The sequence below is a fragment of the Carcharodon carcharias genome, chromosome 1 (genome assembly GCF_017639515.1).
Source record: "Carcharodon carcharias isolate sCarCar2 chromosome 1, sCarCar2.pri, whole genome shotgun sequence".
NCBI classification, from domain to species: domain Eukaryota; kingdom Metazoa; phylum Chordata; class Chondrichthyes; order Lamniformes; family Lamnidae; genus Carcharodon; species Carcharodon carcharias.
The window spans coordinates 143,597,726-143,619,744 of record NC_054467.1 but is presented as its reverse complement, the minus strand read 5'-3'; the positions used below and the strand labels follow the sequence as shown (position 1 = coordinate 143,619,744).

At 45.1% G+C, this 22,019-nt stretch overlaps 1 protein-coding gene and 1 non-coding gene across 7 annotated transcripts in view; both read left to right on the top strand.

Annotated features, from left to right (window-relative positions):
- The window catches only part of LOC121282359 (BTB/POZ domain-containing protein KCTD8-like), a 346,025-nt gene that overhangs the window by 121,930 nt on the left and 202,076 nt on the right, over positions 1-22,019 (top strand). The window contains exon 2 of one of the 6 annotated variants that reach the window (XM_041196096.1): positions 6,287-6,294. The exons of the other annotated variants lie outside the window; for them this stretch is intronic. Within the exon in view, the coding sequence (XP_041052030.1) occupies positions 6,287-6,294 (8 nt within the window). The remainder of the gene's footprint in view (positions 1-6,286; positions 6,295-22,019) is intronic. 6 annotated transcript variants of the gene reach the window in all.
- Positions 1,263-1,335, top strand: trnak-cuu. Its single transcript has one exon. It is a non-coding gene; the product is annotated as a tRNA-Lys (tRNA).

The window sequence follows — 22,019 nt, the reverse complement described above, 5'->3', positions numbered from 1 at the left end:
TAGATTGGAGGAATCAAATTTACAAAAGGAATTTGGTGGATCAGTTTATGGAATGCATTATGTCAGTTTCCTAAAACATTACATCATGAAACAAACCAGGAAAGAGGCTATTTTAGATTTTGTCTTGTGTAAAGAGGCATGGTTAATTAATAATTTCACAGTAAGGGATTCTTTGAGGAAGAGTAGTCATACTATGGTGGAATTTCACACTGAGTTTCTGAGTGACATGCATAAGCCCCAAATATAGAGTCTTAAACTTACACAAAGCTAATTACATAGGTAGGAGGGGCAACTTTCTTAAGGCAGATTGGGAAATTAGATTAAAAGGTAAAACAATAGGTAACCAATGATGAACATAAAAAGAAGTATTTTGTAATTCTCATTGAACATACATTCCTTTGAGAAATAAAAACTCTGTGGGAAAAACGATCCACTCGTGGCTAAATAAATATGTTAAGGCTAGTATCAGAATAAAAAAGAAGCTTAAAATGTTGTGAAGAAGAGTACTAGGATTGGGAGAACTTTAGAAACCAGCAAAGGATAACCAAAGAATTGGTAAAGATGAAGAAAATAGAATATGAGAGTAAACTAGTGAAATGTATAAAAACAGATTGTAAGAGCTTCTAGAAGTATATAAAAATAGAGCAGTAAAAGCAAACATAGATTTCTTAGAGTCTGAGACAGGAGAAACTATAATGGAAAATAAAGAAACCGTATATATTTAAACAAATATTTTGTATCTGTCTTCACAGTAGAAGACCCAAAAATCATCCCAGAAATAATGGAAAAACAAGGTTTAACGAGAGTGAGTAAATTAAAGTAATTAATATCAATAAAGAAAAGGATTGGAAAAATTAATAGGATTAATCTGGCAAATCCCTGGACCTGATGGCATAGATCCTAGGTGGCTGCTATCACCAATTTTTTAATTCATTGCATGTGGGTGTCACTGGCTAGGCCAGCATTTATTGGACATTTGTAATCACCCTTGTTCAGAGGGCATTTTTAAGAATCAGCCACATTGCTGTGGGTCCAGAGTCACATGTAAGCCAGCAGATTTCCTTCCCCAAAGGACATTAGTGAACCAGATAGGTTTTTACAACAATCAACATCATTAGACCTTTAATTCCAGATTTTTATTGAATTTAAATTCCACCATTTGCCATGGTGGGATTCAAACCCAGGTCCCTACAGCATTACTCTGGGTTTCTGGATTATTAGTCCAGTGACAATACCACTACACCAGTGCCTCGCCCTGGTATGCCTGGCTAGCTCAGTCAGTAGGGCATGAGACTCTTAATTTCAGGGTCCTGGGTTCGAGCCCCACGTTGGGCACTGTAGTATTTTGGGCTTGGCCTAAATAGCCAAGTGGTTATGGTACTGGGCTTGTAACCCCAAGATCAAGAGTTCAAATCTCACAATGGCAAACTATGAAACAATGTAACTTCATCTGAATAGGAACAGATGGAAACGTGTTTGTACTCGAAAGAGTTACAAGCACGATTGGCCCAATGGCCTTCTTCTGTGCTGTACTGTTCTGTGATTGCCTCGCCCTGCTGTCCCATATACTAAAATAATCAGGTTGGTCACAAATGTAATACCATTAGCAAAAGTGGAGGGAGGGATAAAATAGGGAACAAAAGAGGGGGCGGTGTTATATGTGCAAAAATCATTGAAAGTGGCAAGTCAGGTTAGGAAAGTGATTACAAAGGCATACGGGATCTTTGGCTTTATAATTGAAGGCATAGAGTACGAGTAAGGACATTATGGTGAACCTTCAGAAAACACTGGTTTGACCTTAACTGGAATATTGTGCCTAATTTCAGACACTGCTCTTTAGGAAGGATCTGAAGGTTTAGAGACGGTGCAGAGTAGATTTATAAGAATTGTCCCAGGGATGAATGACTTCAGTTAAATGGATAGATTAGAGAAGCTGGGGTTATTATTTTTAAAGAGAAGGCTGGAAGAGATTTGATAGAGTTCCTCATATCAAGAAGGGTCTAGACAGAGTAGATAGAGAGAAATTATTTCCATTGGTGGAAGAGTCAAGAACCAGAAGACCCAGATTTCAGCTGAATGGCAACATGAGGGAAAACCTTTTTGCACGGTAAGTGGTTTGGATCTGGAATATAGTCCCAAAAGTATGGTGGAGGCAGACTCAATCATGGCTTTCAAAAGGTAATTGGATCATTACTTGAGAGAAAATAAACCTGCGGGCTACCAGGAAAGGGAGAGGGGGTGGTGGAAAGGGAGGGGGGGAGGTGGAAGGGGGAGGTTTTGGGGAGGGGGGGGTGGAAGGGGGAGGTTTTGGGGAGGGGGGTGGAAGGGGGAGGTTTTGGGGAGGGTGGTGGAAGGGGGAGGTTTTGGGGAGGGGGGGTGGAAGGAGGAGGTTTTGGGGAGGGGGGTGGAAGGGGGAGTGGAAGGGAGAGGTTTTGGGGAGTGGGGGGTGAAAGGGGGAGGTTTTGGGGAGGGGGGTGGAAGGGGGAGGTTTTGGGGTGGGGGGAAGGGGGAGGGGAATGAGCTGAGTTGTCTTGCAGGGAATTGGCACAGAAATGACAGATAAATGGCCTCCTCCTGTGCTGGCCATTCTATAGGCCAGTTAGTCTGACATCAGTTTTCAGGAAAATGGTGGACTGCATTATTATCAAAGTGGTAACAGTGCGCTTAGAATACCGTAATCTAATTAGGTACAGTGAACCTGGTTTTTTGAAAGGGAAATCATGTTTGGCAAATCCATTAGAGTTTTTGAGGATGGAACAATCAGGCTAGATAAAAGGGGACCAGCGGTTTGTATATTTGGAGTTTCAAATGCATTCAATAAAGTGCCCAATTGCATTTCAAAGCACTATCCCATAGAGTAGAGAGGAAGGAGACCAATCGTAGAGTCTCTGGTTGGGGGTGAGGGAAGATGGGTGCAAAGCTGTGATCTTGGGTTCTGCTCCCTACGGTTATATGCAGTGTTATCCAGCAAGAGGGAGGGAAAAGTGTCACTAAATAGAATGTCATAATTGATCAGCTGTCTTTTTTTACTAACAGGCAGCTTAATGTTCATTCTTGATCATGAACAACTTAGAATTATCAGAAAGCAAAGCATGATTTTCTTTAAAAAAATTAAAAAAATAAAGTTCAGGATTAAGATCATCATGTTTTAAGTTACAGCACTGTATTTTGATGATGTACCTGCCATAATTGAATTGCTGTAGGTTGTAATTGATGGAAACAGTGAGAGGTTTGGTAATTATGTGAAGATGGGGTGTTGTTTCAGAATGTTAATCATGGGTCTTGATTGTTAATAGTTAAATGATGTGTGTGTGGTGGTGTATTGAGCAGATTGAGATGTTGGTGCTGCAGTAATTATGAGGTACCCATTGAGGATGCATCCACTGTCCTTAAACTCAAGTGTGAACTCATTGAAATTTTCTGGCACTGCTGTCAGGTCCTGGGGTCCAGATTCCAGTAATTGGCCTCGATGTTATCTGCTCTCAATCCCTCCTCATGGTGTGCCTTGGGACCTTCCTGGCCCATTGTGGAAAATGGCCTCTCTCCTTCTTTCAATCTCCATCACTAAGTCCACCAGCATCACTTTTGAGAACCGAGGGGCTCTCTCTCTGCTTTGCTGCTCCATTACCACTGCCCTTTTCCACAGAAACCTTCCTGGCACTGTTCCAGCAGTTGTTGTATCCGGAGTACACCTTCCCTTTAAGAAGGACAGGCTACTTTAAGGGCAGAATATTCAGGTTGGCATGCGGGCACATGCCCAACCTTGAGCACCTGATGACATTGGCAAGTGTCCCGATGTCATCTCGTGTTCGCGTGATATTTCGGTTGCCGGGCACGCAGAAAAGTCGGAAGTGAACCCACTAACAGTTAGGAGAGCAATTAAGCCCATTGACGTTGTAATTGTCCACGATTTTTCGTGAGTCTATCCAACCTTAAGGTTAGCGGATGTGCAAATCGGCTATGTGGCCCTTACATTTTCCATGAAACCTCATTGAAGGGCAGGATGAGGTTTCTGATATTAAATCAAAAAAATCTATGGACAGCATTTTCATAATGGACAGAATATTGCGCTAGTCGTCGGGTGCGCGCCTGACCCAAACGAGCGTAAAATGACATGTGATGGCGTTGGACGAGCACCCCGACGCCATTGCGCACTTACGCGATATTTTGGGCGGCGGGTGTGCACGTGAGTCAGCAATGCCTGCCAACAATTAACAGATCTATTAAGGCCATTAAATTTCTAATAAAATAAACACTTTCGCTGCCTGTCCAACCTTACAGTTGACGGGCAGGCGAAAAGACCTAGTGCCCTTTGGATTTTTTGTGAAACCTCATCCATGGGCGGGATGAGGCTTCGATCAGTGATTAAAATAAAATGAACTAATTTCTAACATGTCCCTACACATGTGACAGAGTCACATGAGGGGACATGTTATTAACATTTTAAAATTCTTTGTTTTTTATTTTCAAAATTCTTCAGCTCCCTGAGGCAGCTCTGTGCCTCAGGGACCTTTTACTGCACTCACCCCCGCGCACACTTTTGCGCTCCTCCCGTCAGCATGAAACCCATGTTGGGGCCCGATCGCAGGCGGCAGTCTGCTTCGTGACCTCTCCTGAGCCCACCCTCCGCGCCCGCCCGACAAGGGCAAAATTCTGCCCAATGTTTATGTTCAGGTGACTGTGATGCTTGAACATTTTTGTTCTGATTTTAAAATCTTTATTTAATACTTTTAATGGCTTCGGCTCCCTGAGGCAGCTTTCCACTGGGGGGGGGGGTAGAGCTGCGGGGAGAGACAGCTGACTATGCACGATCCTGTGCTGTTCAATTTATTAAATATACATCCATGAGGAGCTCGCCGATTCTTGCGGCGGGTGCAGGTAGGAGGCTGTCATTCCCTCATGGGGTCGAAGGTCTGGGCACCATATTTAAAGGGCACCTGGACAGGCTGCACTATCCCTTCCACTATTGCCTGGCCAACGCTCCACCCTTCCCCGCTAACCCTTCCCCCCTTCCTTGATCAACCTCCACACCACTTGCAGTGCCACCACCCGCTCTCAAGCATAGGCTGGCATTTACAGACACTTCCCCAAGAGGACAATGCAGCAGCAACTCACCGTTAATCATGGAAGAAGTCTACCTCACCAGGCACATGCCACTTATATGCCGTTGTAAAAGTGAACACCCTAATTTCTCACTGGTGTGCAACTTAATTTGGAGGGGGAGCTGAATTCTGGTCAGCTGGATGACATCGTAATGCATGAACAGGTCAGGAAGCTCAACCCGCCTTTAACCCTCCCTGAAAGCCCTGAGAACATAATTGCTGAAGTTCATTGTGCCACTGGGAAGCTGATTTTTGGTCTCATGCCAAATTAAATCCCTCTGCCTGTCAAGCTTCTCTTGGCTAGTGGGACCAGAAAATTCCACCCTATGTCTGAGATACCCTAAACAATTATACCAGCATTTGAAAAAGGTGTCTTTCACCCAGTATACCCTATTCTGCCATAACTTTGACTTTCTCCCTGATTACCACTGCCATCTGCCACCTCCCATCACTGCCATTAGCTTGCCTAATTCTTGACTCTATCCTCCCTTTAACTGCCCACTGCAACCCACACTACATGACCCTGATCACTGCTACCCTCCCTCCCTTACTTCTGATTGCCCCCCTTATTTGGTCACCCCACTTCCCACCCCTTTAAAGGCTTACTTAAGGACCATTGGTGACATCTCAGCAGCTTGATCTATGAGTCTTTGGTGAATAGCCTGGGTATGCTCATGCAGAGTTCATAGCTTCATAGCATGATGATGAGGCCCAAGGTTATGGTCACAATGAAATTTCCCATGCACTGTAAAGCTGCCAGATTATTACAGCTCCCTAGAGTGCGGAAATTTGAATTCATTGGGTTAACCACAAATAAAACAGGTCAAGCCATCAGTTTAGTAGATTTGCAAGTTAAGTTAATGCAGTTACTGAGCCACTTCTTGGTTTCTAATCAGCATTCATATTCTTGGTGCCAACTCAGAATCTCTTTTAAGACTAGGTGGGGAGAAAGTGAACACTGAATGCAAATGAAAAATGCAAAACATCCTTTTGGAAAAGCAACAGGTTTTGGTCCCAGAGACTTGTTTTAAATATTTTTGCAAATAATGAGTTTACACATGTAGTATGAAAGGCTGGTTGAACCTATGGTTAAATCAGCAGGAGCAGTGGAGTCTGAGCACTCGCGGATATTCTTCATAAGTGCAAATGTAGAAAAGCAGGTCATTACTTAGCTCAAGGACAAGGTGGCCCAGTTAAATGCTTTTTCAGATTGAAATTTTCTGCACTCTGGAAAGCTGCAATGATTGATCAGTTTATTCCCTAGTGTGAGGGAAATTTGAAGCTTTTATTGCAAGGAGGTAGGAACAGATGGAGCCAGTTTCACAACTGCTTTATGAAATTGCCCAGTTCACAAGCAAGGCAAAAGGAATAATCTGAGATTGGAAATTCATTTTTAATATTATTACCTTATCAGAAAGGGTTTTCTTTAAGAAATATTCCATGAGAAGCTGTGTAATGATTTTAGTTTAGAGATTTCCTACTGTAACACAGCAAGTATTAACAGAGGTAGGAATTAAGGCCATTTAAATTTGATGAAGAAGAACAAAGATTTTAAATAAGCAGAGTTTGCATAAATGTCAAGAGGAGAGTGAGAGGAAGAACCAAAGGAAAAGTGAATCCAAGAAAGTAAACAAATTTGAAGGGATAAAAAATACCTAAAATGTAGGGAATATTCTCCAAAGTGCATTGACTTGAATACTAAAAGTGCTCAGAATAATAAGATGATCTTCCTTTCCACAGTAAGTAAAATGGAATAGAAGCTGAAGACTTATGTTGTAGGGCATTGGATAACATTCAGTGGGTCTTAATAAAGTCTTCATAATCTTAAGTAGGTTAACTGTATGTATGTATGTATTAACTACAAGAACTATGTACATATATACAGTAAAAGGTTCAAGCTAGGAGCTGTCATCATATTTGCTTGCGCACACAGCTCTGTCCAACACTAGGCTGACTCCTAGATGCAGGTCACGTGTTCTCTTACATCACTGTGTGGGCAGTCCTGTACTGACTCCCACGTTAACCCCATATTTGCCAGACTCTTCTATTACACCTCCCCCCAAATTTTGATCCAATGTATTTCAAGTTATTCTAGTTTATCCCATGTATTTACATTGTTATTACTACCCAGTCTCCCCCCATTCAAGTTTCTAAGTTCATAGGTTCAGGCAGTCTTGAGGCTTTATAACCCTTTAATATCATGTTCACAGTACTGTTAGAGGAATGGCAGACAGTGTAATTGCAGTAAACTCTATTTATTTGGAGGTTGCTCTGGCTTCTGGGCATCTTTTCATCCTCTTTCATCATTCCTTGGTATTGAACCGCTCTTTGTTGACTTGGCAGTTGTGGTGATAAGTAGTTGTCGATTTATCCTGTTTCCGGCCACCTTTGGCATGGTTGCATGGCACATTGTTACTGACTGGGTATGAATACAGAAAACATGCAGAGTGGGCAGTGGATCATTATGTTGAACAGCTTTAATATTGAGTTAACACATGATCTGCCATTTCAGACTGCACGTGTTCAGTTAAGCTTCTCTTAGGTCTCAAATCCCCGCTATTTAAAGGGAAAACCAGGTACTTCAGAGTTACTTTTATGAATGCGGAGTTAGTTTAAGTATGATGTTCATCATTATTGGAGGAGTTTTGCAAACATTTGGATTTCCAATGAAGTGGTGCTGGATCTTGACAAGGAAGTCAGAGGAGTTGTTTGGTCTGTCAGGAGAGAGCATGCTTTAGCAATGAGGGCGAGAGTCACAGTCCAACTTTGGTGGCAGCATAATTTGGAAATTGGGCACTGACAGCAAAGGTCGGAAGCTGCACACAGAGGGAGAAGGAGGAGGAAGATGAAGAAGGAAGGGGCGTCTGGGAATCCTTTGCTCCAAACAGGCTGTCCATGAGCCAATACTCAGACTCTGCTCTCTCTGAAATATCACTATAACATCATAATTGCTTCAAAATTCCTTGCCTGTCAATCTATCTGCTATGGACCATCACAACGTACTCTTGAGAAAAGCCATAAAATTAAAGCCAGCAACAAAAACACCTTCCCAGAACAACTTTATCTAACAACACACCCAATAGCACATACAAAATGGAACTATACACACTTGTGCATTCCCTTAATGTCTGTCTTATGAGTGCCTTTGTGAGTCTGAGTGCTCCTTCCCAGTGGCTGCACCATGGCTGGTGAAAGGCTGCTGAATTTCAATAGGGGAGACTACAGATGTTCATTCAGGATACCCTTATGTAGCTTTGGGCCGTGTGGGCCAAGACTTTGAACTGAACACCTTGGCATGGGTGGCAGCAAACTGGGTTGGCTGGCTGAAAGGCATCAGCAAGAGCACTGGTGAAGTCCAATGGTGAGAGCATGAATGTTGCCACCCTGAGAGAGGGTAGCAGGAGCCACTGGCACTTCCCAGGGGTGGCACCTCATCAACCCTCATAATCCTTTGGAGGACAGGTTTCTATATTGCTCTGAGCGTTTGCAAGTCCCCTTGAACACAGAGATCTGCAACCATGATGTCAAAAGTTTGAGCTTGCATTGCAGATCAGGTGTTGATCTCATGACCTCAGCCTGAGCTTCCACTGCAGCATTCAGACATTAGGTGCCTTTTGCATGTGTTGCAGTGGAAGCTGAAACCTCTGCTACCAGATGCTCCATCGTAGCTCAATCTGCAAGTGCTGTCAAGGAATTGGTCAGCACTTCCACACAGGAAAAGGTGGGCTCCAAGCTGTGAGCAAATGCCCTGTACCATGTTGGAGCTGGACTTGACAGCGACAACAAGCTGTCTGGCAAGCCTGCCAATGCGCCAAGCATCTTGGTGTTCTTGGCCATCAGCATTATCTTGTACACCACCCCATCAGTCCTCATCTGAGTCCTCTACAGAATTAATCTGCAACCTTGGCCTCCAGTTAGCTAGCATACAAAGCATCTTTTCCCTCTAGTCTGGCTTTGACTTAGCCTATGCTGATCCCAACCTCCAAGGTATGCTCAGTGCCAGTATCTGAGCTGGTGATTCCGAATGTCAGATCAATTGGCAGCGTATCTTCATCGGAAATCAGGTGTAGCTGTTGCACTTCCTCATGAGGCTGTCATGACTGGGCAGGCAGTAGGTCTTGGGTGACTGAAAGAAGAAATGTACAACAGGAGTGTTGGGGTGAGGGAGATGTGGGGTGGAAAGGAAGAGGCCTGAAGTCAGACCATCCAAAGCTTGCGCTTCATGCCAGATAGTGATTTGAGAGTGTGGTTGGATTTGGAAAGGGCATAAAGCAGGAACGAACTGTCATTCTGAATGTCCTCAGTGATGTTGGATGCTACAGGTTCTGTTGCAGCCAGCCCCATGATGTGCAGCACCATCTTCTGCAGAGGGTGCCAGTTATGCAGGCCTGGCTGATCCCCTCTGGTTCTGCTCTGCACCTTCCTCTTATGGCCAAGTTGCCCTGCAAGAGACAGGGAAAATGTAGTGATTGTGTTGCAATGGGCAGAATTTTCCATGTCCGCTGGTGCCAGGTGTGCTCGGTGGTGTGAGCGGACAATATGGCGAGAAGGCCAAACATCAGTTTCATGACGTTGTGAAATCAGATTGCAGTCAAAGGTGTCGGGGGGGTTGAGGTGGAGGGGAGCAGTAGTGTTGGGGTGGCTGAGGTTGGGAGGGGATAAGGAGTAAAGAAGGAGGAGGGGGTATCAGAGGAGAAAACGGCAACTGGAGAGGTAGGTGTAAGGGGAGAGGAAGGTGTAAGGGAAGGAGTCCGGAGAGGTGAGGAGTCCAGAGAGGAGAAGGATCCAGGGAAGGAGTCCAGGGGGGAGGAAAGAGGCTGGAGATGGGAAGGAGTAAGGCTGAGGGAAGAAGTAAGGGTGGAGGAAGGAGGATGGAGAGGGGAAGGAGTAAGGGTGGAGGAAGGAGTCAGGAAAAGGGAAGGAATAAGTTGGAGGGGGGGAGTAGTCTGGGGAAGGGGGGGGGTGTTGGGGGAAGGAGTTCCAAGGTTCAGGAAGTTCCAAAGGGACAGGAAGGAATCTGGGCTGCGGGGGGTGGATCAAGGTTGGGTAGGGGGATGTCCAGCTGAATGTACAGGAAGGGCTCTGTTGAGTCCATTACTGCCTCCAGGGGAACAAACCGAGGATGGGCATAGTATGAGGGAATGGTGAGAATGGCCAGGGGAAAACGAGATGGTAGGGTGGGAGGGTTAGAATGCGATTATATTGGCAGAACAGATGGTGAGGGTGATTGCTGGGGGCTTGGAGGTGTGCACAGACCCTGGGGTGAGAAGGAGGAGTTGGGGAGGTGAATATGGATGGAGGTGGGATTTTCAAGAAGGAAGAGAACTTGTACATTCACCTGGACATCCCCGAAGGAAAGCGGTTGTGGCTGATAGGTCACGGAATGGAAGGTGGGTCGATGGGGGAAAGGAAGTTGGTGACTGAGGGAGGGGAAAGGATGGGGGAGCATGAGAAAAACTGTGGCACTACCATGCTGGCTAAATTGAAAGTGAAGCGAGAGTCGTGCTGGGACTCCAAAAGGCCCTGCCACATCCACACACACACACACACACACGCACACACACACACACAGACATCTCCCTCCAGAATCATTCATGGGCCAGCTGCGTGCAGCTGAACTGCTAGTGGGGTAGCAGAGTGGGGGTGGATGCAGTGGAAGGACTCGTGAAGCCTGTCAATGAAGCTGAAAGGCATCATATATGTTATTCAGTGAAAGTGAATATACGTTCAGATTGTAAAGTGACAAAATGTGTTCACCTGTGCGACCGACAATTTCTTAATTTTTGAATGCTATAGACTTCAAGGTGCTGCCCTGACATCTGCAGCAGGGGTGGAAGCAGCCTGTGCAATGGTTGGACCTGTTGCCTCTGATGACTTCAGCGTGGGTCCCCTGGAGAGCCAAGGCCTTGGGGCCGGCTTGCTTTGGCTGTGCTCCTGTGGGCCAGCTGCTCCCTCTGTGGTGACAGAGAGAAAGGAGTCACAGACAAAGGGGACTTGGAAAGAGAACAGCCTCTGAGATTCCTGAGTGGATGACCAAAGGGTGACCAGCTACTACTGCTCCTCATTTTGGGTGCCCTGACTCCTTGAGGGGAAGGAGCACCTGGAGGGATGTCGAGGTGCCCTGTTTCCCTCTCGCATTGCCATTGCAGGAACTCACCCATGGCTACTGCAATAGAGGGCAGATCTGCGTACATCTCTGTGTTCTGCTGGACCAGGGTCTCCATGGCATCTACCATCCTCAGCATGGAGATCTCCATATGCACACATCTGGGCACCACTTCATCAAAGAGCAGACAGACACACTCCTCCAACTCATGTGCTATTCAGTTGAGGACTTCCAACAGCTCTGCGTGATGTTCCCACGCCTTCTGCTGATTCCTCACGATGATTTGGAAGGCCAAATCCAGGGGCTCGTCATCTGACTTGGACCTCACAAATGCCTCTTCCCCAGCAGTCCTCTGAGTGTCGAGGAGCTTGGCTGAAACTGCCACCTCCTGCTGCGGACACATGCCCATGCAGTGACCACCAGATTGTGAACTCGAGCCTGCTTTAGATCTAGGTCCCACCGAGGTTTGTCTCTCTGCACTGGTGGAGGGTGTGGGTAAGCGCTGTGACAGGTCTTCCAAGCTGCTTATTTCCAACTCTTCAATGGAGGAGGAGTCCTCTTGGCTGGAGGTGAGGACGTGGATGGAGCTGAGGGACTGGCTGGCTGAGGGTGTCAGTCACTGTGAACCAAAGTAGAGATAATTAGTGCATGGCAGCAGAGTCAAAAGCAGGAGAGAGACACTCAAATTTGTGTTGAGAGAGGGATGATGTGACGCAGGATCCTCACATGTTGTTCACTACCGACCTCACCGTCACCACAGACATGGTCCACGTCCTCACCAGTCAGCACGATGGCATGCTCCTCAAAGTGACTGAGGGGCCTTATGTGGGATGCTCTACCCTGCTGGTCTGGCACCTCTCCCTGCTGATGCGAGCAGGCTTCTCCTGCATGGAAACAGAGTGTGAGCAGGACACATGGCACTGTATGGAATGTTTATGTGGTGGACAGGATGAGGATGCGAGCTCGAGATGATATGAGCCTGATGGAGATGTGAGGGTGTGTGAGGGTTAGTGGTGAGTTCCCTGTGAATGTGGGATGGGTTTGTGAGTGTGTGAGTTGAGGGTGATGAGAAGAGTGACTTACCAGTCATCCTGTCGTGGCACTGGGTGGCTGTCCTCTTTTGCAGATGTTTGGCTCTAACCACAGCTGCCACCACCTCCTATGCTGGATTGGTGACCTTGCTTACTTCACCCAGGGTGGAGATAAAGGACATCATTGGGGGCCTCAACTGTGTCCATAAGGCACTCGAGGGACACTTCACTAAAGCGGGGGACTGCAGTCTTCTTGCCTTTCTTAGAACTACAGAACCATAGAAAAGTTACAGCACAGAAGGAGGCCATTCATCCCATCTTGTCCATGCTAGCCCGAGGACACCCAGGTGCCCTTTCTAATCCCACCTTCCTGCACCCAGCCCATAGCCCTGCAGCTTACAGCACTTAAGGTGCAGATCCAGGTACTTTTTGAAAGAGTTTAAAGTTTCTGCCTCTACCACCAACTTGGGCAGCGAATTCCAGACACCCGTTACCCTTTGTGTAAAAACAGTTCTTCCTCATGTTCCCCCTACACCTTCTGCCACTTATCATGAATCTATGTCCCCTGGTTCTAGAATTCTCCACCAAGGGAAACAATTTTATCCTGTCCACTCTATCTATTCCGCTCATAATTTTGTACACCTCAATCAAGTCACCTCTCGGCTTTCTTTGTTCTCAGGAAAATAACCCAAACCTATCCAATCTCTCCTCAGAGCTACACTTTTCTAACCCTGGCAACATTCTTGTAAACCTCCTCTGCACACTCTCCAGAGCTATTATGTCCATCCTGTAATGTGGTGAGAAGAACTGCACACAATACTCCAGTTGTGGCCTCACCAGTGTTTTTTACAATTCCAACATTATATTCTTACTTTTATATTCTATACCTCTGTCAATGAAGGACAGCATTCCATATGCCTTCTTTACAACCTTGTCTACTTGAACTGCTGCCTTCAGGGACCTGTGTACTTGTACGTAGCCGTCGTGGGCTGGAAACATTGAGATGTGTGCACACGGTTGCACTTTAAATATGGTGCTCTGGCGTTATGATGCAGCTTCCCCTTTCAGAGGTGCAGCTTCCCTTTAAGAGGTACATGCTAGCTGAAACACGTGCTAGTTATATATGCTGCTGGTTCCCCTTTACAATGTGCAAGCAGTGTGCAATGTGTTCCACACTGGGCTTCACTTTGAAATCATTTAGATGAGAAGGCAGCACAAAATTTGTGTGCTGCCTGTCTCAATGGGACTGCATGCAGGGTGACCCATTGTGACCCTCTCACGCCTAAGAATTGGCCTGGAAAAAGTTTTCCTACAGTGTCACTGCTCTTGTCCAATCTTTCAGGACCCTTTCACTCTGTGTAAATTGCTGTAAAACATATCTCTGCAGAGCATTGTACCGATGTAAGCTCTTGTTGACTGTCTGTATCAGCAACTAAAGGCTACCATGTATTATTCAGCAAAAAAAATGCAAAAGCAACATTATGTATTGTGTCCTAATCCAGCCCCCTTCAGAATTTATAAATACATTTTGATTAGTTTTTCTTTTGTTTAGCTGTTCACTGAGTATTTGTAATTTTTGAAGCAAATCCTCCACCACCGATGCATAGTAGCAGCAGTGTTTACCATCTACAAGATGCACTGCAGAAATTCACCAAGGCTCCCTCGACAGCACCTTCCAAACCCATGACCACTACCACCTAAAAGGACAAGGGCAGCAGATAGATGGGGACACCACCACCTGGAAGTTCCCCTCCAAGTTACTGATCATCCTGACTTGGAAATATATCGTTGTTTCTTACTTTCGCTGGGTCAAAATCCTGGAATTCCCTCCCTAACAGCACTGCGGCTGTATCTATACCACATGGACTGCAGTGGTTCAAGAATGCAGCTCACCAACACCTTCTCAAGAGCAACTCGGGATGGGCAATAAATGCTGGTTCAGCCAGCGAAGCCCATATCCCATAAATGAATAAAAAAAAGTAATTGGCCAGGAATTTTAGGAAGGTGAAGTTTCCCATCCCACTAACTGAAGAGTTGGTAGGGAATGCATCACCACTGATATTGGCTGCCCCGCAGCCATTTAATGTTTGAAGGAATGTTAATCGGATGGAGGCGGGACTTCCACCACTCACTGGTGCAGAAGTCCCGCCTCAGAGAGCTGCCAGCCAATCAGATTGGCTGGCAGTTCTCAAATCCCAGCAGCTGCAGTGTCGAAGAATGGGACTGCAAGCAGTCCTCAGAGTCTAAATACCAGGAGTCCAGGAGACCAGGTAAATGTGGGGCCTCAGACAGGAGGTAAGGTTAGGATTAGTGGGATGGGCAGAGCCAGATGGAGGTGTAGGTGGAAAGGCGAGGTGGGGACACACCCCTTGAGGGGGCTAGGCCACATGGAAGAGGGGTTGGCCGGTGTTGAAAGGAGACCATTGATGGAGACATTCCCCCCACTCCTGCCCAAGGCCTGAGCAAAGTCACTTTTTGGGGTCCTCCCCTCCCCCTGAACTCCTCCCCTCCCCCTGAACTCCTCCCAACAGCCTGAAAATTGAGGCTGGATGGGAAGCGGTAAGTGGCCATTTATTGGCCACTTAAGGGCTTCAATTGGAGCGAGAGCGAGCCGGCTGGCCTAGGCCTCGCCTGTCCCTCCGTAAAATTCCTGAGAGTTTGGGACGGGTGGAAACCCAGCTGGAAATTATCTTCCTTGGGCTGTTGGCATTGTTGACAGGTTCAGTATTCATTTTCCAGATCAAACTGTCTTGACAAGTTTGATAAAGCTGAGAGATATGCCAGGCCACCTCAGAGGATGGTTGAGAGTCAAACACATTGATATGCAATTTATGTCATATATAGATCAGACTAGGCAAGGATGGCTGGTTTTCTTCCCTAGAAGACTTTAGTGAACCAGTTAGCTTCTTTACAACAATCTAGCAGCTCCATCGTCACTTTTACTGATACTAGCTTTTTATTCCCAGATTTTTCTTTTAATTAAGCTCAAATTCTCAAACCGCTACTTGTGAGATTTGAACTCACAGCTTATTACTTTGGGCATAAAAACAGAAAATGCTGGAAACGCTCAGCAGGTCAGCAGGCATCTGTGGAGAGAGCAACAGAATTAAGGGGTGGAATTTTCCACTCCCAGTGATGGAATTGTGGCGGGCGAGGGCACTAATTTGGTATGATGGAAAAAGTCAGTTTCCCACTGGCGGGAAATTAGTTCTCCTGACTTTGATGGCAGGTTAAAGGTGGGTCGAGTTTCTCGCTGGTCTATGCCAGGAACCACATTTGCATTCATTTGCATCTCATGACTGCTAATATAAAGGCTAACTCGGCAGAATTACATTCTTTCTCCAAATTAAGTGTCCCGCTAGTGGTTAATTAGAAAGGTCTGTTTCACTACTGTACATAAGTGGTGCGCACCTGGCAAGCTACACTTCATCCATGATTTGCAGGTCAGTAGACGCTGCTTTCACCTAACTTTAAGAGCATTACTATGAGATATCAGATGCCTGTACCAAGATTGGGCATGGGAGGCAAGACCAATGGAGGGTGGGGGTGGGGGTTGGGGGGATGGTTGTGAGACGAATGCAGAACTGGTAGGATGGGGGGGAGATGTGGAATATGTGAGCAGAAGGGGGAGACAGAGGCAGGACAAGAGTGGGGGAAACATGAGAGCGGAGGGGGGAGACAGAGGCAGGTTTGGAGGGAAGGGGGAATCAAGGAACAGAGTGGAGTAGTGAAAGACTCTCCTGGGACAAGAGTTATAAGAATGCCCAAACAAGATCAGAAACTATCCTTTGTCTGAGGCCATACAGTTGGGGGCAGATTGAAGAGTCTGTCCTGGGCTGTACAAGCTATGAAAGGGGCCTCTGCATGACATGCATGTTTTGATCCCAGGCTTGGGTGGGGGAGTATCTCTCTGGGCAGTTACAGTTGTGCACAGTACAGTGCGCAAGGTGTGGTCAGTCACCTAAGGAATTTGGTCTGGGAGTTTGAGTCATGATATTGTGAGGCAGTCACATTCAGTGGAGGCATATGGATCATGTAAGTCAGTAGCTGAAACGGGTATTGGATGATCTCATGGGTTGGGAGGGTAGGGTGGGGTGGCAGTGGTACCAAAAAGTAAGGCTACACGTGGCCTTGGGAATGGGAAGGGTCAGGTCAACAAAGGGAAGGGGGATAAAACATTAGAGGGTTCGGGGGAGACAGCAATATCCAAATGGGCAATGATAAAATCATGGGTAATGGGGGAGACTGGATAGTAACAGGAGGAATGGGAGTGAGAGGCAGTGAATATGGAAAAAGAACTTGATAGGTGTAAGGGAAGGTTGGTAGCTGGTCCCATGGAGGAAAGTTAACAGTACCATTTTTGATTTCATCAAAGAATGACAGTTTTAAAAATAGTTGGAAAAAATTCGATTGGTGAAGGATCTCTGGGCATGTCAAGGCCTCTGGAGAGCAACCACCAGAGGCCTGACTGTGGGTTATAGGACTTGTGCCTTTTGATCCTAATTAAGATCTTCATTGGGAATGCACAGTAACATCTGAGGAGGATGCTCAGCCACCTGTTGCAGCCAGGATGATCTGATCCTGCAAGTGGTAGCTTTGATATGCCATGTACAGATTGTGGGCAAGTCAAGGGCTAGAGACTGCATTCCTGCCTTGTATATGGAGAGAGACCATTCAAGGGAAACTACCATTGATTGCTCCATTGTATCCATTCACAAATACACGGAGGAGTAGAGAATGCAGGCAATGCTGTCTTCTTGATAGATAGCATTTGAGGAAAAGAAGGGCTGATTGGCATAGCTCAGGGAAGACCATCACCCTCAACTGAGAGCCAGCAGGATCCCAGGAAGTCCCAGATGCTGATGAGGAGGGGCCAGATCCATGAAGAGGTTTGCCATAACCAAAGGTCTATGGAGACGCAGTTCATTAATGGAGATGAACGAAAACAGCTGCGGGTGCCTTCGCTTGTCTATCGCATATTTGCCACATTCTTGGTGTGGAACTCACGTCGCACAGACTTGGTGGGCCTGCTAATTGCTCTGAAGGTTCCCGCAACACTGAACCTCTTTGCCAGTGGGTCCTTCCAAGACTCCATGGGGATCTTTGCAGAATCTCACAATTGGCCAATGCACAAGGGAGTTGACAGATGCCTTTAATATCCTTGGATGCAACCCATCAGGTCCAGGGGACTTAACGGCCTTTAGCCCCATTATTTTCCCTAGTACTTTTTCTCTAGTGATAGTTGTATTTATTTCCTCCCGCACTTTTGCCCCTTGGTTATTTTGTATTTTTGGAATACTATTAGTGTCTTCTACCGAGAAGACTGATGCAAAGTATTTATTCAACTCCTCTGCCATTTCTTGGTTCCCCATTATTATTTCCCCAGCCTCATTTTCTAAGGAGTATATGTTCACTTTGGCCTCTCCCTTCATATTTATATATTTAAAGAAGCTCTTACTGTCCGTTTTTATGTTACTTGCCAGTTTACCCTCAAAGTTTATTTTCTCCCTCTTTATTATTATTTTGGTCATTTTCTGTTGATTTTTAAAACTTTCTCAATCCTCTGGCTTACTACTAATATTTGCCAAATTGCATGTTTTTTCTTTCAATTTGATACACCCCTTAACTTGCTTGGTTAACCATGGCTGTTTATCCCCTTCCTTCAATCATTCTTCCTCACTGGGATATATCTTTGTTGTGAGTCATGAACTATTTTCCTAAACGTCTGCCATTGTTTATTAACCGTCTTTTCTGCTAAACTCCTTTCCCAGCCCACTCCAGCCAACTCTTCCCTTGTTCCTTTGTAATTGCCCTTATTTAAGTTTAGCACAGTTGTTTCTGACCCAGGTTTCTCACTCTCAAACTGAATGCTAAGTTCCATCATGTTATGGTCACTGTTTCCTATGTGATCTTTTACTCTGAGATCATTTATTAAACCTGTATCATTACACATTACCAGATCCAAAATAGTTTGATCCCTGGTTGGATTCACAACATATTGTTCTAAGAAACTGCCCTGAACACACTCTATCAACTCTTGCTCATGGCTACCTCTCCCAACTTGATTTTCCCAATCTACATGAAGATTAGAGTCACCCATAATTAATATACTGCCTTTTTTACTGCCCTCATTATCTCCCGATTTAACCCCTGTTCTACAGCATAGCTACTGTTAAGGGCCTATAGACAGCTCCCACTGATGTCTTCTTCCCCTTGTTATTTCTTACCTCCACCCATATGGATTCCACATCTTCTGATCCAAGATCATTTCTTGCTATCATATTTATTCCATCTCGTACTAACAAAGCTACCCCACCACCCTTTCCTTCTTGCTTGTCTTTTAGAAAAGTCACATATCGCTGAATATTTAGTTCCCAGCTTTAATACCCTTGTAACCATGTTTCTGTAATTGCTATAAGATCGTACTCATTAACCTCTATTTGTACCATTAATTCATTTATTTTGTTTTGTCCATGCATTTAAATAAAGAGCCGTTATATTTGCCTTTTAACCATTCTTTTCCCTTTGGTCCTATTTGCTGCTTTTTTTTATGATTGTACACCCTGTCCCTTCCTGTCACACTCTGGGTATCATTACCTAAATAGCTGCCCTGCAATGATGCCCTATCCTTTTTAAGTCTCTGTATCCCCTCTCCAGAACCCTTCCCCCCGCTATTTATTTTAAAGCCTTCTCTACAGCCCTAGCTATGCAATTCCTCAGGACACTGGTCCCAGCATGGTTCAAGTGAAGGCCATCCCACCGGAACAGCTCCCTTCTACCCCAGTACTAGTGTAAGTGCCCCATGAACTGAAACCCATTCCTCCCACACCAATCTTTGAGCCACGCATTTAACTCCTTGACTTTATTTACCCTATGCCAGTTTGCCCGTGGCTCAGGTAGTAATCCCAAGATTATTACCTTGAAGGTTCTGCTTTTTAATTTATTTCCTAACTATTCAAATTCTTTCAGCAGAACGTCCTTTCTAGTCCTATCAACATTGTTGGTACCAACATGGATGATAACCCTGGCACTGGGCAGGCAACACAGCCTTTGGGACTCACGCTCATGGCTGCAGAGAACACTCTCTATCCCCCTAATTATACTGTCCCCTACTACTACTATGTTCCTATTTCCTTCCCCCATTTGAATGGATCCCTGTACTATGATGCCGTGGTCAGTTTGCTAATCCTCCCTGCAGTCCCCGCTCTTGTCCATGCAGCTTGCTCATAAGAACCTCATAACTGTTGGGGCTGAGGCTCCTTGAACACTATCCCCAGGTCCCCATACCTACCTCACCTGCAGTCATATTCTCCTGTACCTAATCACAGACCAAATTCAAATTACCTAATCTGTGGGATATGACCGACTCCTGGAACAAAGTATCCAGGTAACTTTCCCCAACCTGATGTGGCACAATGTCTGCAGCTCAGACTCCAGCTCCTTAACTCAAATCTGAAGTTCCTTGAGCTGCAAACACTTACTACAGATGTGTTCGCTCTGGATCAGCTTGGTGTCCAGCAGCTCCCATATGCTGCAGCAGCAACACATCACCCATCCTGCCATCGCTATCATATTTTATTTAATTTATTAATGAATTACTGTACTATCCCTGCTCTTTATGCTTGAAGAATCTTCAGTCTTTATGCTTTATTGTAATTAATTTTTCACACTAATATCGATCTTATATTTAACAAGCTATTTTTAAGAAAGAGAAAATAAAGACTAGAGACCTAAACACAAACTATAGACCTTAATTTTAATTTAAAGACTAGAAATACTCACTAATCTAACTCACCAATCAACTGCTCTCTGGGCTCTTTTTAAACGAAGTCTCCCCGCTCTTGTAAAATGAAGTCTGCACACTCACTCTGCTCTTTGTTTAAAATGGAGCTGGACCTGATGGGTTGCATCCTAGGATATTAAAGGAGATAGCTGCAGAGATAGCAGATGCATTGGTAGTAATCTTCCAAAAATCCTTAGATTCTGGAAAAGTCCCAAAAAATTGTAAAACTGCCAATGTAACACCCTTATTCAAAAAAGGAGAGTGATGATAAACAGTAACTATAGGCCAGTTAGCTTAACATCTGTCATTGGGAAAATGATGGAGTCTATTATAAAGGATGTACTAGCAGAACATTTATAAATCATAATATAATTAAGCAGAGACAATATGGCTTCACAAAGGGGAAATCATGCCTGACAAATTTATTAGAATTCTTCGAGGAGGTAAGAGGCAGGATAAATAAAAGGGAACCAGTAGATGTAATATAGTTGGGTTTCCAAAAGGTGTTTGATAAGGTACCACACATAAGGCTACTTAATAAGATAATAGCCCATGGTGTTGGGGCTAGTATATTAGCATGGATAGAGGATTGGCTAACCAATAGAAGACAGAGTTGGGATAGCGGGTCATTTTCAGGATGGCAAGCTGTAACTAGTGGAATGTCACAGGGATCAGTACTGGGGCCACAATCGTTTACAATATATAAATAACTTGGATGAGGGAAATGAATGTACTATTGCCAAGTTTGCGGTTGACAAAAAAGTAGGTGGTAAGGCAAGAGGTGAGGAAGACACAAGGTGCCTACAGTGCGATATAGACAGGTTAAGTGAGTGGTCAAAAAACTTGGCAGTTGGAATATAATGTGGAAAACTGTGAGGTTATGCACTTTGGCAGGAAGAATAGAGGAGCTGAATATTATTTAAATGGAGAAAGATGGAAGAAAGCTGCAGCACAGAGGGATTTGGGTGTCCTCGTGCATGAATCCCAAAAAGCTAGCATACAAGTTCAGCAGGTAATAGGTAAGGCAAATGGAATGTTGGTCTTTATTTCAAAGGGAATGGAGTATAAAAATAGGGAATTCTTGCTAAAACTACACCTAGTCCTCTTTAGATCACACTTAGAATAATGTGAACAGTTTTAATCCTCTTATTTAAGGAAAGATGCACTGGCATTGGAGGCAATCCAAAGAAGGTTCACTTGGTTGTTCCTGGCTACGGAGGGATTTTCTTATGAGGAGAGGTTGAGTAGGCTTGGCCTGTACTCATTGGAGTTTAGAAGAATCAGAGGCGACCTTATTGAAACATATAAGATTCTTAGGGGGCTTGACAGGGTATTAGCTGAGAGGTTGTTTCCCCTTGTGGGAGAGTCTAGGGTCAGAGGGCATAATCTCAGAGTAAAGGGTCACCCATTTAAGACAGAGATGAGGAAGAATTTCTCCTGTCAACGGATTGTTACTCTGTGGAATTCTTTGTCACAGGGGTCTGTAGAGGCTGGGTCATTAAATATATTCACGGCTGAGATGGACAGATTTTTAATCAGTAAGGGAATCAAGGGTTATGGGGAAAAGGCAGGAAAGTTGCGTTGTGGATTATCAGATCAGTCATGATCTCATTGCAGAATGGAGCAGACTCGATGGGCTGAATGGTCTACTACTGCTCCTACATATTATTCTTATTCTGAAGATGTCCTTTTCAGTAAAGCTCACCATTACATGCAGTTGAAATAAGCCAGGCTGCCAGAGCTGTGGGATTCACTGCGATCTCAGGCTTCATGCAAGTGCAGGGTGCCAATGACTGCACACATGTGGCCTTGAGAGCTCCCTGGCAGCAGCCTTTGAAATTCATTAATAGAAAAGGTTTTTGCCCTCTGAATGTCCAGCTCATCTGTGATCATAGAAAGCAAATCCAGCAGGTTTGTGCTAAGTACCCAGGGAGCTCACACAGCTCTCACATTTTGAGTCACTCCCAGGGATATTTGCTGGAGCTCGGTGTTTAGAG